The sequence below is a fragment of the Pan troglodytes genome, chromosome 10 (genome assembly GCF_028858775.2).
Source record: "Pan troglodytes isolate AG18354 chromosome 10, NHGRI_mPanTro3-v2.0_pri, whole genome shotgun sequence".
In the NCBI taxonomy this organism is placed as follows: Eukaryota; Metazoa; Chordata; class Mammalia; order Primates; family Hominidae; genus Pan; species Pan troglodytes.
This window is the reverse complement of record NC_072408.2, coordinates 8206392-8225256: the sequence shown is the minus strand read 5'-3', so window position 1 is coordinate 8225256 and position 18865 is coordinate 8206392. Positions and strand designations below refer to the sequence as shown.

The following is an 18865-nucleotide window of genomic DNA, read 5'->3' as shown; positions in this document are numbered from 1 at the left end:
ACGACCTACAACCAGGAGACAAGTCATTCCACTGAAATAAACATGGATATTACAAAGATGATGGAATTGTCATTCCAGCTAATAAGCCAAGAAATGCTCCAACTGCATGAGAAAAAAAAAGGAGGAATTAAGGGCAAATCGGTAATTAAGATATTTAAAGCATATTTTTGAAAAACAGACAAAACAAAGACATAATTCTTAGGGATGATACCTAGGAATGATATTAATTTAACATATAATACAAGATAACAATACTATGATATTAAGGATCAGATGTGATAAGTATAATAAGCAAAGGCATGATAACTATAAAACCCAGAATACTGGTTACTTTTAGAGGGAAGGGAGAGTTCTGGCTGGGTTGGTTCACGTACAGGACTTCCGGGTGGCTGTGAAAGTTCTATTTCTAGACCTAGGTAGTGGTTATGAGGGTGCTTACTTTATAATTTACTTAACTATACACCTGTTTTATTCTATTTCTTACATGCATTCCATATTGTATCAAAAAAGAGTTTTTAAAATCTCTTAAAATTATTTGTTTTCTTCCATCCCAACACCTAACACATTAATTAGTTTAGGCCATAATAATCTCTCGCCTGCCTTAAAATGACAAACTCGTCAGCCTCCTCCCAGCCTAGTTTGTCCACGTTGAATCTGTTCTGCACACTACAAGGTGATCGACTGGGCACACGGTAGATATTTAATAGTATTTGTTCAATAAATGAGTGTCGAACTTTAAATTGTCTGAGTAAAAATAAAATGAACTCTGCTAACTATAAACAATCTTCATTTATTAACAAAATTTTATAACCTATACTTTACAACATTTTTATTTGGTATTTCTGTATCTACTTGAAAATATTAAAACTGCATTTTTTAAAAAATAACACACAATTTAGATTTTCAACTTATTTCATCTGATTTCTCCTCTTGAGCATCACCTAATTCCTAAAGAAAACAGAAAAATCCATTTGAATAAAAAGTCCTGACTGGGTGCAGTGGCTCATGCCTGTAATCCAAACACTTTGGGAAGCCAAGGCAGGCAGATCACTTGAGCTCAGTAGTTCGAGACCAGCCTGGGCAACACGGTGAATCCCCATCTCTATGAAAAATACATAAAACTAGCTGGGTGTGGTGGTGCTCATGTGTAGTCCCAGCTACTTGCGGGGGCTGAGGCAGGAGGACTGCTTGAGCCTGGGAGGTGGAGGCCGCAATGAGCCAAGATCACGCCACTGCACTCCAGGTGACAAAGTCAGACCCTATCTCAAAAAAAAAAAAAAAAAAAATCCTTCCCTGCGTACAATAAAGAATTGGGGTGTATTTTAAACCATCCATAGGCATAAAGCTTTTCTACAAAGACGTTTTAAAACCCATTGCTCAAAACAAACTCCCATTCAGAAGCCTGCACCTTACAGTTCACTATGAACACATCTTCCAGTCAGTGAGCTCATAAGCTCCCCTTTCCCACCAAGCACATCAAGCCTATGCCTCCCGCATTGTCAATAAAGAGAGAAGACTGGAAATAGAAGTACTATTCAAAGAAGTGTAAGAAGTAGAATATGCTATTTGGTCACTTTATTTCACTCCTTTTTGGCTGAAAATTTTCATTTGAAAAAATTAGAGGTAGAAGTATCTGAATCTTGTTATAGTCTATTTGTCTTTTTTTGTCTTAGTCCATTTAATGTTGCTATAATATACTTTCAACTGTGGTAGACCATAAAAAATATGTTCATTTTCTCTCCTTAAATAACTAAAGAATAATGACTAATTTATATTTAGAAAATAAACAAGTTAGAAACAATTTTTTTTTTTTTTTTTGGTGCAGTGGCACAATCTCGGCTCACTGCAACCTCCACCTCCCGAGTTCAAGCGATTCTCCTGCCTCAGCTTCCCAAATAGCTAGGACCGCAGGCATGCACCACCATGCCTGGCTAATATTTGTATTTTTAGTAGAGATGGCATTTCAGCATGTTGGCCAGGCTGATCTTGAACTCCTGACCTCAAGTGATCTGCCCACCTAAGCCTCCCAAAGTGCTGGGATTACAGGTATGAGCCACCATGCCTGAGAAACAAAATTTAATAATTCTCCTTTTCCCTAGTTGTTTCTTTGTAAAAGTAAGTCAACTTTTACTTGCACACCTGAGAGAAAGAAGTATGTGTGACTAAAAAGTAAAACTTAGGTCTGAAAATTTTTTTTCAAGTTTCAAATCTTAGCCCTCAGCACCCTTGGTTCAAGGATAGAAGCTCCACATTGTTCGGGAAGTCCCTTCACAGATTCAATTTCTGAATTTATCATACTGACAACACAGCGGAGACAGAAATAAAAAAGAAGGGAGGGTAAATGGAAAGAACTGTTACCACTTTTTCGTATCTTAACTTGCCCAGTGTCACACACCATTGTACCTGAACCCATTACCATCTCTGGTAATAGTAGTGTGCTCAGAAAATGTCACCTTGTCAAAATGGAAATGAAGGACAAATGATGTAATTTAAAAAGGAGAGGAAGGGCCAGGCACGGTGGATCACGTCTGTAATCCTAGCATTTGGGAAGCCAAGACCAGCGGATCACTTGAGGTCAGGAGTTCGAGACCAGCCTGACCAATACAGTGAAACCCCATTTCTACTAAAAATACAAAATTAGCCCAGGTGTGGTGGCACACGTCTGTAATCCCAGCTATTTGGGAGGCTGAGGCAGGAGAATCACTTGAACCCAGGTGGCGGAGGTTGAGGTGAGCTGCGATCGCACCACTGCACTCCAGCCTGGGCGATAGAGCGAGACTCTGTTGCAAAAAAAAAAAAAAAAGAGAGAGAGAAGGAATAACTTAAATAAATAAGGTATGCAATTGTTCTCATCTTCCAAAATTGCTACAAAAGACAAACTAAGAATTTCTTTTTCTTTTTTGGCCGGGTGTGGTGGCTCATGCCTGTTGTCCCAGCACTTTGGGAGGCCGAGCCAGGAGGATCACTTGAGGTCAAGAGTTTGAGACCAGCCTGGCCAACAAGGTGAAACCTCATCTCTATTAAAAATACAAAAATTAGCCAGGCATGGTGGCAGGCACCTGTAGTCCCAGCTACTCAGGAGGCCGAGGCAGGAGAATTGCTTGAACCCGGGAGGCGGAGGTTGCAGTGACCTGAGATTGCACCACTGCACCCCAGCCTGGGCGACAGAGCCAGACTATGTCTCAAAAAAAAAAAAAAAAATTCTTTTTAAATTCCTATTCGTTTTCTATGTTTTTCTATATATATATATAGAAATATATATATATTTATTTATATAGAAAAATATACATTTATATATAGAAAAATATTTATATATAAATAAATACACATAAACATATATATGTTTCTTTTTTCTTTAATCTCCTCTGCTTATACCTTCTAACTGCCAGTAATACTGACAAACTGACAAGCAGTCCTCAGATATGCTAGTTAGATTCAGAATTCCCCAGCCTAGAACATATTCAAATATTAGCACTTTTAACCTCAAAGATTTTTGCAAACCTAACACGATAGCAGTTGTACTAATACGGTTTGTTGATAAAAATACAGACAAAAAACTACTAGGCTGCAATAATGTTTTAAAACAAAGTTGTATTTTATTAATCACAATAGCATACCAGCATTTAAGTAAGTAGGAGCACATACTGAAATATATTATTTAGTTGGCCTATAGACAATGTTTGGTATGCATATGGATTGAAGACCCAAAAGTTCCACAGCCAACTTAGGTATCCTCTGCTAGCGGACTGAAAACCAAAGTTGGGGCCTCAAATGTTGGTGTATAACAGAATCACCTGTCAAGCCCCCAGCACTAACCAAGTCTTGCCTGTAATTCAGCATTTGTCCAAGAGATGTCCCCACTCTTCTAACAGTCAAATGAAAGGAGCTACAGCGAAATAATACAAAACCTAAGAATAAGCAGTCAAACAACAATGTGATTTGAGTACCAACAGAAAATACAATGCTTCACTGAAATCTTACTTTTTACCTCTCGGCTTTTAGGGGGGAGAATTATTTACCTGCCATCTACAAAATCATGTTAATAAAGAAAATGTAAAACTAATTACAAATGTTACTATTAATAGCTACAAATGCCATTTTAATGCTATCTTATTTCATCAAATCTAAGATGCCACTGATTATAAGACACACCACTGTTGTACATGCTGAAAAGAAATAGTGGAAATGCCTCCAAATAAATCATGACACAAAACTTTATCATAAATTTAGGGTTTTGTTTGTTTGTTTGTTTTTGAGGCAGAGTATCACTCTGTTGCCCACGCTGGAGTGCAGTGGTGCAATCCTGGCTCACTGCAACCTCCGCCTCCTGGGTTGAAGCAATTATCATGTGCCAGCCTCACAAAGAGCTGGGATTACAGGCGTGTACCACCACACTCAGCTAATTTTTGTATTTTTAGTAGAGACAGGGTTTTGCCATATTGCCCAGGCTGGTCTCGAACTCCTGGCCTCAGGCGATCCGCCCGCCTTGGCCTACCAAAGTGCTGGGATTACAGGTGTGAGCCATTGCACCCGCCCTAGAATTTTTACTTAATACTGATTGCAAGAGTTAGTTTTTTTAAACTTATTTAAACAGAGTTTAATCACATACCATCATAAACTGTTTTCATAACTTTCTCCATACCCAGTAATTTTGTTTCAATGCTGATTCACAGAATATTTATGCAGAAACACTGAACAACAAAGTTAACATGGGAAATGCCAACAATGCTCATACCTCAGCTGAAATGATGACAAAATGAATGGACATGATTATATTTGTGAATACACGGGCAAACAAATATACCAGGACTGCTGCTTTGCTGATATAGACTGTTAACATGACACCAAGTGTTAACACTTAACTCAATTTCACTGTTAAAACAGGGAAAGTTGTGACTTTTAGAATTGATTAAATGTGGGCCGGGCGCGGTGGCTCACGCCTATAATCCCAGCATATTAGGAGGCCGAGGCGGGCGGATCACGAGGTCAGGAGTTCAAGACCAGCCTGACCAACATGGTGAAACCTCGTCTCTACTAAAAACAGAAAAATTGGAGGGAGGCGGCGGCGCCGGCGGCGGCGGCTCGGGTGGCTGCGCTGGGAGGCGGCGGTGAGAGGCTCGCACGCCTCCAGCCCGGGACAGAGACCCGAGCAGCCCCGGCTCTGGGCTACGGACTATGGGCGAATAGCTCTGACCACCCGGCGAAGCATGCCGCCTGCCTTGGCCTCCCAAAGTGCCGAGATTGCAGCCTCTGCCCGGCCGCCACCCCGTCTGGGAAGTGAGGAGCGTCTCTGCCTGGCCGCCCATCATCTGGGACGTGAGGAGCCCCTCTGCCTGGCTACCCAGTCTGGAAAGTGAGGAGCGTCTCTGCCCGGCCGCCATCCCATCTAGGAAGTGAGGAGCGCCTCTTCCCGGCCACCATCCCATCTAGGAGGTGAGGAGCGTCTCTGCCCAGCCGCCCATCGTCTGAGATGTGGGGAGCGCCTCTGCCCTGCCGCCCCGTCTGGGAAGTGAGGAGCGCCTCTGCCCGGCCGCGACTCCGTCTGGGAGGTAAGGAGCGTCTCTGCCCAGCCGCCCCGTCTGAGAAGTGAGGAGACCCTCCACCTGGCAACCACCCCATATGAGAAGTGAGGAGCCCCTCCGCCCGGCAGCCACCCCGTCTGGGAAGTGAGGAGCGTCTCTGCCCGGCAGCCACCCCATCCAGGAGGGAGGTGGGGGTCAGCCCCCACCAGGCCAGCCGCCCCGTCCGGGAGGGAGGTAGGGGGGTCAGCCCCCTGCCCGGCCAGCCGCCCCGTCTGGGAGGGAGGTGGGGGGGGTCAGCCCCCTGCCCGGCCAGCCGCCCCGTCTGGGAGGTGAGGGGCGCCTCTGCCCGGCCGCCCCTACTGGGAAGTGAGGAGCCCCTCTGCCCAGCCAGCCGCCCCATCCGGGAAGGAGGTGGGGGGGGTCAGCCCCCCGCCCGGCCAGCCACCCCGTCCGGGAGGGAGGTGGGGGGGTCAGCCCCCCGCCTGGCCAGCCGCCCCATCCGGGAGGGAGGTGGGGGAGTCAGCCCCCCACCCGGCCAGTCGCCCCGTCCGGGAGGGAGGTGGGGGGGTCAGCCCCCCGCCAGGCCAGCCGCCCCGTCCGGGAGGTGAGGGGCGCCTCTGCCCGGCCGCCCCTACTGGGAAGTGAGGAGCCCCTCTGCCCGGCCAGCCGCCCCATCCGGGAGGGAGGTGGGGGGGTCAGCCCCCTGCCCGGCCAGCCGCCCCGTCCGGGAGGTGAGGGGCGCCTCTGCCCGGCCGCCCCTACTGGGAAGTGAGGAGCCCCTCTGCCCGGCCAGCCGCCCCGTCCGGGAAGGAGGTGGGGGGGTCAGCCCCCCGCCCGGCCAGCCGCCCCATCCGGGAGGGAGGTGGGGGGTCAGCCCCCTGCCTGGCCCGCTGCCCTGTCCGGGAGGGAGGTGGGGGGGTCAGCCCCCCGCCCAGCCGGCCGCCCCGTCCGGGAGGTGAGGGGCGCCTCTGCCCGGCCGCCCCTACTGGGAAGTGAGGAGCCCCTCTGCCCGGCCAGCCGCCCCGTCCAGGAGGGAGGTGGGGGCGTCAGCCCCCCACCAGGCCAACTGCCCTGACCGGGAGGGAGGTGGGGGGGTCAGCCCCCCGCCCGGCCAGCCGCCCCGTCCGGGAGGTGAGGGGTGCCTCTGCCCGGCCGCCCCTACTGGGAAGTGAGGAGCCCCTCTGCCCGGCCAGCCGCCCCGTCCGGGAGGGAGGTGGGGGGGGTCAGCCCCCCTGCCCGGCCAGCCGCCCCGTCTGGGAGGTGAGGGGCGCCTCTGCCCGGCCGCCCCTACTGGGAAGTGAGGAGCCCCTCTGCCCGGCCAGCCGCCCGGTCCGGGAGGGAGGTGGGGGGGTCAGCCCCCCGCCCGGCCAGCCGCCCCATCCGGGAGGGAGATGGGGGGGTCAGCCCCCCGCCTGGCCAGCCGCCCGGTCCGGGAGATGAGGGGCGCCTCTGACCGGCCGCCCCTACTGGGAAGTGAGGAGCCCCTCTGCCCGGCCACCGCCCCGTCTGGGAGGTGTACCCGGCAGCTCATTGGGAATGGGCCATGATGACAATGGCGGTTTTGTGGAATAGAAAGGCGGGAAAGGCGGGGAAGGGATTGAGAGATCGGATGGTTGCCATGTCTGTGTAGAGGGAGGTAGACACGGGAGACTTTTCATTTTGTTCTGTACTAGGAAAAATTCTTCTGCCTTGTGATCCTGTTGATCGGTGACCTTACCCCCAACTCTGTGCTCTCTGAAACATGTGCTGTGTCCACTCAGGGTTAAATGGATTAAGGGTGGTGCAAGATGTGCTTTGTTAAACAGATGCTTGAAGGCAGCATGCTCGTTAAGAGTCATCACCACTCCCTAATCTCAAGTACCCAGGGACACAAACACTACGGAAGGCCGCAGGGTCCTCTGCATAGGAAAACCAGAGACCTTTGTTCACTTGTTTATCTGCTGACCCTCCCTCCACTATTGTCCTATGACCCTGCCAAATCCCCCTCTGTGAGAAACACCCAAGAATGATCAATAAAAATAAATAAATTAAAAAAAAAAAACTTACAATCATCAATAAAGAATGACACTATACACAACATGAAAAAAAAAAAAAAACAGAAAAATTAGCTGGGCCTGGTGATGGGTGCCTGTAATCCCAGCTACTCGGGAGGCTGAAGCAGGAGAATCGCTTGAACCCAGGGGGCGCAGGTTGCAGTGAGCCGAGATCGCACCATTGCACTCCAGCCTGGGCAACAAAGCGAGACTCCGTCTCAAAAAAAAAAAAAGAATTGATTAAATGCCAGTTTTTTTTAAAAGATGGACAATAATTCAATAACTAATGAAATTTCTGGATACCCTAGCATTGCCAGCCCATAATTCTTTGTGCTGTTTCCTGATACGCTAGTGATATTCTGTACATCTCCAGCAATCATTTCAAGTCCCCATTCCCCTAATCTAGATTACAGCAGTTAAATTCCTTACTATACTCCCTTGTTCACTCTTCTCTCCTTCCTCCATTTATTCTCAGCACAACCAGAGTAAATTTTAAAAGCTAAATCAGATTGTGTCACTCCCTTGATTCAACGGTGGAATGGTTTTCTCTCCCATTTTGAATAAAATGGTTGCATTATCTGCAAGGATCATAAAGGCAGGTACTTTTACTCAAAGACAGCATGGATTTGTTTGCTGCTATATCCTTAGTGCTGTGCGCATGGTTGGTGTCCAGTAAATACGTGATAAGTGAATCTGACTCTGGCCACCTCTCCAATTTCGCATCTCATTAAGTCTTCCCCTTATACAGTATATTCTTGCCCTCCAGCCTCCCTCCTGTTTCCTCAAAACTCCTTCCTATGAGGTCTTTAAAACTGTTAATGCTTCTTCATGAAATTATTTTACTTGGCAAAGCTGGCTCCTTCTCTTCAGATCTCCACTGAAAGGGCACCTCCTAAAGGACACTTACCCTGTTATAAAATCCCCTTCCCAACTTAATTAGCACTCCACCCAGAAAGTCTTACTGAACAGTGCTGATGCACAGCATTCCATCCTTGTAAGATAAAAAAAGAAACAAATAATGAAGGAATCTATAAATAATAAAAATGGGGCTGGGTGCAGTAGCTTACGCCTGTAATCCCAGCACTCTGGGAGGCCGAGTCAGGCAGATCACCTGAGGTCAGGAGTTTGAGACCAGCCTGGCCAACATGGCGAAACCCCGTCTCTACTAAAAATACAAAAATCAGCTTGTGCACGCCTGTTGTCCCAGCTACTCAGGAAGCTGAGGCAGGAGAATAGCTTGAACCCGGGAGGTGGAGGTTACAATGAGCCAAGATCGCGCCACTGCACTCCAGCCTGGGACAGAGCAAAGCTCTGTCACTAATAATAATAATAATAACAACAATAATAATAATGGGCCAGGCATAGGCATATTGCCTGTAATCTCAGCACTTTCAGAAGCCAAGGAGGGAGGATTGCTTGAGGCCAGGAGTTCAAGACCAGCCTAGGCAACATAGGGAGACTCTGTCTCTACAAAACTTTTTTTTTAATTTAAAAATTAACAATGCATGGTGGCATGCACCTGGAGACCTACCTACTAGGGAGGCTAAGGCAGAAGGCTCACCTAAGCCCAGGATTGCAAGGCTGCAGTGAGCCATGATCATGCCACTGCACTCCAGCCTGAGTGACAGAGTGAGACCCTATCTCTAAAAATAAAAACAATAAAAATTTAAAATAAAAAAAATGACTGGAAGCATATACATAAGTTAATAATTATTACTAGGTAAAAATACCTTGAGTTATAAGTTTTTGTTAATCTATTTCCTAATTTTACTACAATGGATTTCCAGTGCAATAACATCATGTTTTTAAAAAACAATGATGTTCTACTTCAAAAATAAAAATGCCCTCACTGTTAAAAAAGATTTCAGACTTTTTACAAAAGGAAAAATTATAGAACAACCTACAAATTAAGAAGTATTTTTTAAAATTATTATTTTGCTGCTTTGGGAATACGCCATTTTTTAAACCTCCTTCCTCACATTTTATTTAAAAAGGAATTATTCAGACTCATACTAACACAGATTAGGGATTTATTTTCCCCTGCCCAAAAGTGAAAATTACCTGAAGTCCAACTATATATAGAAAAGTTATTATGACTATTAATTTTTTAATTCAATATAAGATGGTTTCTTCCTTTACGCCTTCTTAAAATGATACATTATTTAGAAAAGTAAAAAATTATCAGTAGTCACCTAGGTCAGCTAAAAATAAGTAACACTGTGTCTCTACATCACTCTCTCCAGCTATGCCTCCATGGCAGCCAATGATTTTTATCACGTCTCTTTTACAGCAAGGCAACAGTTTCCATGGAAACCACAGGGCAAATATCCATTATTGCTGCCAAGGACTTTTATAAGCACACATAAGCTGAGATAACCGCTTACTCTCTTTTATTAATATTTTTAAATTAAGCAATGGTTAGCTATTCTGATTCTGGTTTTGTTGTGTTTGCTGTCTCTATGAACAGATCTAGAGATGAGTGAAAAATCAAGGAATTTTTTACCCCTTTAGCAACAAATGAACTCTCAAAATCAGGGGAGCAGGAGAGAAAAGACCCAGAAAGTCATTAAGCCAGCATACATACCAGACAATGTCATCCATCCCATACAACAGGGCAAATCAGAATAGAAATCAGTGACGCACTTAAATACAAAAGATGAAATTCTCTTCCACCAGCACGGCAGAGCACGTAGATTCACTGGGGCCAAGATGCTGATTAATCAGTGAAAAAAAAGATAACCAACAAATCATAAAACTAAAAAAGTAGTCACATACCTCTCTCAACATACTGTTCTCTTTTTCCTTCTGCTCCAAAAGGCTTTCTAGGTGATGAACGTGCATCTCTGCCTCTGCCAGTCGTCTTGTTCTCTCATGGTCTTCCTCGGTAGCCTTGGCAGAAAGTCCTTTGCTCTGCAACATTTCCAGAAGCTTCTTAATGGATTCATCCCGAGCATTTAGGGTCTGCTTTTGAGTCTCAATACGCAGCTCCATTTCCTCCAATGTCTTTCGAAGAAGAAACAGCTCTTTGGCCTGCCGCTCATGCTCAGCATGAAGCCTCTGAAAGTTCTCCTCTGTCAGCTCTGCTACACAAGGTTCGCCAGTCCTGCTGCTACTATCCTGCTGAAACAGCTGATTCAGGTCCCTCTGGATCCGCAATTCATCCTGGAGAGCCTGGATCGTCATCTGCATGTGCTAGAACCAAGACAAAAAGAAAACCCCCAAATCAGCTTTCCTCCTCAAGTAGCAAATCAGAGCAGCCTGCAGGAATCAAAAATAGCTACAAGAAATCTGCATCTAGCAAATTAGGATTCACCTGATTCTGTTTTACAGGTCCTTAAAAAATGATTGAGATAATATGCAAAATGTCAGTAATTTAACTTCAGTTTATTCCCAACAGGAAGCAAAATAAGTATGGCACTCACTCCTCACTTTGCATAAACTATAATAAAGACACTGTTCAAAATTAATAGAAGATATTACACGGAAACTAAATTTGAGGGAATGTGGGAAATGGGAAATCTACAGGAATATGAATACATTCTTTCAAAAAAATTCATCAAAACGGCCGGGCGTGGTGGCTCACACCTGTGTAATTCCAGCACTTTGGGAGGCCAAGGTGGGCGAATCAGCTGAGGTCAGGAGTTCAAGACCAGTCTGACCAATATGATGAAACCCTGTCTCTACTAAAATACAAAAGTTAGCCGGGCGTGGTGGCGTGTGCCTGTAATCCGAGCTACTTGGGAGGCTGAGACAGGAGAATCGCTTGAACTTGAGAGGTGGGAATTGCAGTGAGCCAAGATTGCACTCATTGCACTCCAGCCTGGGCAACAAGAGTGAAACTCTGTCTTAAAAAAAAAAAAAAAAAATCTTTTTTCATCAAAAAATACAAGGGATGGCCAGGCGCGGGGGCTCACACCTATAATCCCAACACTTTGGGAGGCCGAGGCAGGCGGATCACCAGGAGTTCAAGACCAGCCTGGCCAACATGATAAAACCCCATCTCTACTAAAAATACAAAAATTGGCCAGGCACGGTGGTTCACGCCTGTAATCCTAGCACTTTGGGAGGCCGAGTCGGGCACATCACGAGGTCAGGAGTTCAAGACCAGCCTGGCCAACATGGTAAAACCCCATCTCCACTAAAAATAGAAAAATTAGCCAGGCATGGTGGCACGAACCTGTAATCCCAGCTACTCAGGAGGCTGAGGCAGAAGAATTGCTTGAACTGGGAGGTGGAGTTTGCAGTAAGCCAAGATCACACCACTGCACTCCAGCCTGGGTGACAGAGCAAGGCTCCGTGTCAAAACAAACAAACAAAACCGAAGGACAGCGAAATACAAAATGACTTTTAAGTATTATAAACATTAAATAATAAATATTAACATTTAACAAGTAGTTTGTATATGCCAGATTGTACCACACATTTTTTATGTTATTTAATCTTCATTATGACACATGAACTCTTTTTTTATTTTACTGTAGTAAAAACCCTTAACATGACATCTACTTTCCTAACAACTTTTAAGTGTACAATGCATTACTGCTGACTACAGGTACAATGTTATACATCAAATCTGTAGAGTTTATTCATCTCAACCAAAAGTTTCTATTCCTGTTGATTAGTAACTCTCCATTTCCCCCCACCCCCGGCAACTACCATTACACGCTTTGATTCTGTGAATTTGACTATTTTAGATACCCAACACATGTACTATTATTTAATTTTATAGATGAGGGCACGAGGCTTAGAGAGGTTTAAGCACTTGTCCAAGATCACAGAGTAAGTGATAGAGCTGGCATTCAAAGCAATCCTTGCAGCCCACTAAAACTAGAACCAAGAAAAAAAGAAAACTCCAAATCAGCTTTCCTCCTCTAGTAGCAAAAACAGAGCAGATTGCAGAAATCAAAACTGGTAATACCCAAAGATAATAATATAGCAAAGTTTTTTTTAAGTTAGAACATGCAAAGCTTTTTATACAGGGCACGGTAACAACATGGGTGGCTAATAAAGGTGTTAATGCAGATGAACTACTAAAATGTTTGAGAGGGTAGATCTTTAGCTTGTATCCCTAAAGAAGATATACGAACCTTTAATCTGAATGGTTATGTAAATTCCAGCACATTATACAATGAATTCCAAAAGGCTGTGACATCAAAAATCTTATTTTTAGGAATGAAGAAGCAACAATAAAAGATCATTCCTTGTATTCAAGGCCTAAGCAGTGTACCATACTGGGAAGAACACGAAACTGTGATGAGAAAACATGAGTTTTAGTTCTGACTCTCAAGCTGACTAGTTATGACATTTAGACATGTCACCATCTTTCTGGGTTTCAGATCCCTCATACTTTAAATGAGGGTATAAATACCTGCATTATCCATTGAAAAAATCTTTTTTTTTTTTTTTTTGGAAATAAGGTGCCTGCTCTATTAGTTCGTTTTCACGCTGCTGATAAAGACATACCCAAAACTGGAAACAAAAAGAGGTTTAATTGGACTTACAGTTCCACGTGGCTAAGGAAGCCTCAGAATCACAGTATGAGGCAAAAGGCACTTGTTTAATTGGACTTACAGTTCCACATGGCTGAGGAAGCCTCAGAATCACGGTGGGAGGCAAAAGGCACTTCTTACATGGCGGCAGCAAGAGAAAATCAGGAAGAAGCAAAAGCGGAACCCCCTAATAAACCCATCAGATCTCGTGAGACTTATTCACTATCACGAGAATAGCATGGGAAAGACCGGCCCCCATGATTCAATTACCTCCTCCTATGGCCCTCCCACAACATGTGGGAATTCTGAGAGATACAATTCCAGTTGAGATTTGAATGGAGACACAGCCAAACCATATCACCTGCTAATGATTTTCAGCCTTAAAAAGGAAAGAAATTCTTACACATGCTACAACACAGATGAACCTTCAAGACGTTGTGCTAAGTGAAATAAGCCAATCACAAAAAGACAAACACTGTATGTATCCATTGACATGAGGTATCTAGAGCAGTCGAATTGATAAAGAAGGAACTAGAACAGTGGTTGCCAGGACATAGGAGTGGGACAGAACGAGGAGTTATTGTTTAATGGGTATAGAGTTTCAGTCTGTCAAGATGAAAAGAGTTCTGGAGATAGATGGGATATACTGAATGCCACGAAACTGTACACTTCGAAATGGTTAAGATGGTAAATTTTATGTTATATATATTTTACCATAATAAAAAATTGGTTGGAGAGAAGATGTTGGTCATAAAATTCCACTTATGGATATTTTAAGTTAGTTCTCATTTTTCACTATTGTAAGATGCACCTTCACATATGTATCTTTACACATGAATCCACATTTTTCTTGGGAATTCTCAAAGATGGAATTGCTGGATCACAAAGTATGCACAATTGTAATTCTGATACATATTACAAATCATTTCTATATGTATCTTTGTATATCAACTTTTGTCATATTACAAATCATTTCTATCTGTATCTCTGTATATCAACTTTTGTCATATTACAAATAATTTCTATCTGTATCTCTGTATATCGACTTTTGTCATATTACAAATCATTTCTATCTGTATCTCTGTATATCGACTTTTGTCATATTACAAATCATTTCTATATGTATCCCTGTATATCGACTTGTGTCATATTACAAATCATTTCTATCTGTATCTCTGCATATCGACTTTTGTCATATTACAAATCATTTCTATCTGTATCTCTGTATATCGACTTTTGTCATATTACAAATCATTTCTATATGTATCTTTGTATATCGACTTTTGTCATATTACAAATCATTTCTATCTGTATCTCTATATCGACTTTTGTCATATTACAAATCATTTCTATCTGTATCTCTGTATATCGACTTTTGTCATATTACAAATCATTTCTATATGTATCTCTGTATATCGACTTTTGTCATATTACAAATCATTTCTATCTGTATCTCTGTATATCGACTTGTCATATTACAAATCATTTCTATCTGTATCTCTGTATATCAACTTTTGTCATATTACAAATCATTTCTAGCTGTATCTCTGTATATCGACTTTTGTCATATTACAAATCATTTCTATCTGTATCTCTGTATATCGACTTTTGTCTTATTACAAATCATTTCTATCTGTATCTCTGCATATCGACTTTTGTCATATTACAAATCATTTCTATCTGTATCTCTGTATATCGACTTGTCATATTACAAATCATTTCTATCTGTATCTTTGTATATCGACTTTTGTCATATTACAAATCATTTCTATCTGTATCTTTGTATATCGACTTTTGTCATATTACAAATCATTTCTATCTGTGTCTTTGTATATCAACTTTTGTGACTCCTCTCTCCTTGTTCTTTGCCCATTTTGTTATTGAACATTTTTTCTTAATCCATTTTAAGAGCTCTTCATATTAGGAAAATAACCTTTCACCTGCTGTGTATGTTACAAATATTTTTCCAAGTCTGCCATTTTTAACATTGTTTATGATGACTTTTAATAGATATTTTCTTTTTTAATACAAAGGCAATGACATTTTCCTTTATCATTTCCGGTTTGGGTATTATGTTTTTAGCAAGCAGTGAGCTTTCAATTCTGGTAGTCTTCAAACACTTGAAAAGCACTGCTATTTCTTTCGAAGAATAAACTCACCAAAAAAAAAAAAAAATCAGGAATTTAAATTCATGAATATAAATTTTAAAATGCATTTCACTACCAGCATCATCTTTTAAAGATTAACACTTGCTGGAGTTCAAAAGACCTTCAATAAAAAGATGTATCAAAATGCTAATTCTCTGAAGCCTAGTTTCTTTCCCTTGGAAGTCAAAAAAAATCCTGACACTCCTGAGTGAATATATCCCAAAGGGAAATACCAGAAGTGAAATTCAACAGGGAAGCTGATTTCTAGGTATGACTGTTCCTCCTTTTCTGACCATTCGTCATCAATTCATTCAAGTCAGGAGAAATATATGTTGGCTACAGTTAATAGTTTCACATACGCTTTGGCACATATGGCTAAATGTAGCATGGCAATTACTATTTTGGTAAAGAAAGAAAACGTTAACTACTAGTGTGTCTGGTTCTTCAGCTCCGCCTGCACCCATTTTACTATAGTATAAAAATAAAACAATGCTCTGACTGGTAGCCTAGAAGTCTATACAGCAGTTTTCTCCACTAAAATATAAACCAACACTTCCTCTTTTGGCTACAATCAGGCTAGCTTTATTTTATAAAAATTCCTGCCAACTCCTTTAGAAGAAGGAAAAAAGCAGACTACAAGCAAGGCTACTCTTTCTCCAGCATATTCATACAGAAGATAAAATGGGCATATTCATACATCACAGACATCTATAATGATCAACCAAAAACAGATACATTGAGTTTAAGGAAAGATCGAGTTGTCAGATAATACTAGAATGTCTATTTGGGAAGTCTGTTCCCGACACACTGCAAAATGATCTCACACTCCAAATTTTATAGCAACACTCACTAGTCTACTTCTCACTCTAACACTCAGCTTGATTTTGAAAGGCTGGGAAAGTATTTGTCTAAAATTTACTCCAGGGACTGTACTATTATTACACCAAGCTATATCTCAATGAAATGGTAGGATATTGTGAACAACAATAATGAAAATTCTTAACTATCTGACAGGGCCTATGACTTTTATTACAACAATTAGATATCTGCAAAAACAATGACAGATCACAGCTACTATTCACATATTGTAGATAAATATCAGAAGCTCTTCTGAGGCAGAACTTCCAACAAATAAACTGTCATTAGTTTCTTAGAACAAGAGTACACTTTGATCCCGTTTATTCTTATTCCTAAAATAACAGAACTATGTAGTCTAGAGATATTTTTAGAGAAAAAAAATTATGGACACGTGAAATGGTCATGATTACAAACAAAATATATCACAGAGAACTCAGTACACTGTTTATCAAGAAGATCAGAGTTAGAGAAAACACCAGTATTGTACCCTTTTACAAATGTTAAATTAAGAACATTTTTTTCTGAAACATATAAATACATGTATTAAATAAACTTTATTAATGTAACATGCAAAAGAGTTTTAAAGAATTCTTAAGTCAACCAAGTCAAGCTTCCGGTTTGGTTGGGCTATCTGATGTTCCCGTCTGTGCTGCCCAGGGCTGTATGCTTATCCACAGAATAGCACTTCTAAGACTGATCTGCAATTTAATTCTTTGTATTTATCATCAATAAACTTTCTAGGACTTAGGAATGTCATCTTTTTACCCTGTCATATATTTTTTATGAAAAACTGACAAAAATTAAACGTTGAGAAATTATGTTGAAAGTAAATGGCTACTGTATATTAGCCGCATTGCAAGTATCTGGGAAGTTATAACTCTTCCTTAAAAAAATAATGCAGCCAATTACTCTTATTCTAAAAAAATCACTCATGCCTATAATCCCAGCACTTTGGGAAGCCAAGGCAGGCGGATCACAAGGTCAGGAGTTCAAGATCAGCCTGACCACCATGGTGAAACCCCGTTTCTACCAAAAATACAGGAATTAGCCAGGCATGGTGGTACGCGCCTGTAATCCCAGCTACTCAGGGGGCTGAGGCAGGAGAACTGCTAGAACCGGGGAGGCAGAGGTTGCAGTGAGCTGAGATCCTGCCACTGCACTCCAGCCTGGGCGACAGAGTGAGACTCCATCTCCAAAAAAAAAAAAAAAAAGAAAAAGAAAAAAAAAATCAGTTCTACACCAACCAATACAAGTAATTCTTAAATCCAAACTGGCCAAAATACAAACCACAGTCCTAATAAAAATGTTAATTATATGCTCTAGGTTTATTCAATATTTGCCCTGAAGCAAAAAGAAGCATTTTCAGATAATCAACAGTCAACAAGAATCTTTCATAGTTGTACTATACAAAGCACAGCAAAAGTACAGGATAAAGTTCTTATCCAAAAATAAAGCTCACAAATGGGTAAAACATAAGAGTTATAACCTATTACAAATTTTAAATTAACAACAATATTCAAGAAAGACAAAAGGAACACAGATAAAGCACTTATTTTACATGCAATATATTCAAATGAAGCTTAGAACCTATAAGATCACTATGAGCTAAACTCATAAAACTTTAATATATCTCTATGAAAACAAAGTACAGTTGACCCTTGTACCACACAGGTTTGAACTTTGAGGGTCTGCTGACACATGGATTTTCTTCTGCCTCTGCCAAATCTGAGACAGCAATACCAACCCCTTTTCTTCTTCCTCTTCCTCAGCCTACTCAAAACAAAAATGATGAGGATGAAGATCTTCGTGATGGTCCACTTCTACTTAATGAATAGTAAGTGTATTTTCTCTTCCTTGTGATTTTCTTTTTTTTTTCTTTTCCCCCTGAGACAGTCTTGCTCTGTTTCCAAGAGATGGAGTGCAATGAAGTGCACTTTTGTTGCCCAGGCTGGAGTGCAATGGCACAATCTCAGCTCACTGCAACCTCCACCTCCCAGGTTCAAACGATTCTCCTGCCTCTGCCTCCAGAGTAGCAGGGATTACAGGTGAGCACCACCATGCCTGGCTAATGTTTGTATTTTTAGTAGCGACGGGGTTTCACCATATTGGCCGGGATGGTCTTGATCTCTTAACCGTGTGATCCACCAGCCTCGGCCTCCCAAAGAGCTGGGATTACAGGCATGAGGCACCACACCCAGGCAATTTTCTTAATAACATTTTCTTTTCTCTAGCTTGCTTTAAAGAATGCAGTATATACATAAAATACATGTTAACATATAACATACAAAATATGTGTTAATCAACTATGTTATCAGGCCCCTGGTCAACAGTAGGCTATTAATAGTTAAATTTGGGGGGTGTCAAAACTTATACACAGATATAACCCCACTTTGTACAAACGTCAACTGAATTCTAATTTCCATAATTTTAAAAGAAGAAACATTTTAAAAGAAGAAACTAATTTAATGAGTCTGAACCACAGAGAATGAGACAGAGGAAGAGCCTCCAAGGTAATTTAATCCTCCTTATTGTTAGTTTAGTATTCTTTGAGTTAATGACAGAGATTTATTTCCTGTACAGCAAAGCACACTGAAAGCCCTCAAATATTAAACCAAATCAAAGTTTTCAGACTAATCTAAACACAAGCAGGAGACTCACCAAAATGCAAAAAAGACCCACACTAGAACTCAAATGGATGGATTAAATTGTTTAACATTCTCACCCATTATTTGGAGCTTACTAACCAAAGTTATTTTCCTCTAAAAAAAGATGTCAGAGTCAAGAAAATGAATGAGCAATTACACTAGAATTCTAAC

The 18865-nt window shown here is 41.9% G+C and overlaps 1 protein-coding gene across 50 annotated transcripts in view; it reads right to left on the bottom strand.

Moving 5' to 3' along the window:
- The window catches only part of ERC1 (ELKS/RAB6-interacting/CAST family member 1), a 536900-nt gene that overhangs the window by 420057 nt on the left and 97978 nt on the right, over positions 1–18865 (bottom strand). For all 50 annotated transcript variants that reach the window (XR_010148221.1, XR_010148222.1, XR_010148220.1 and 47 more), the window contains exon 3: positions 10331–10747. Coding sequence is in view for 47 of the 50 variants with exons in the window: in XM_054663959.2 (XP_054519934.1) it covers positions 10331–10747 (417 nt within the window). In the remaining 3 variants the exon portion in view is untranslated. The remainder of the gene's footprint in view (positions 1–10330; positions 10748–18865) is intronic.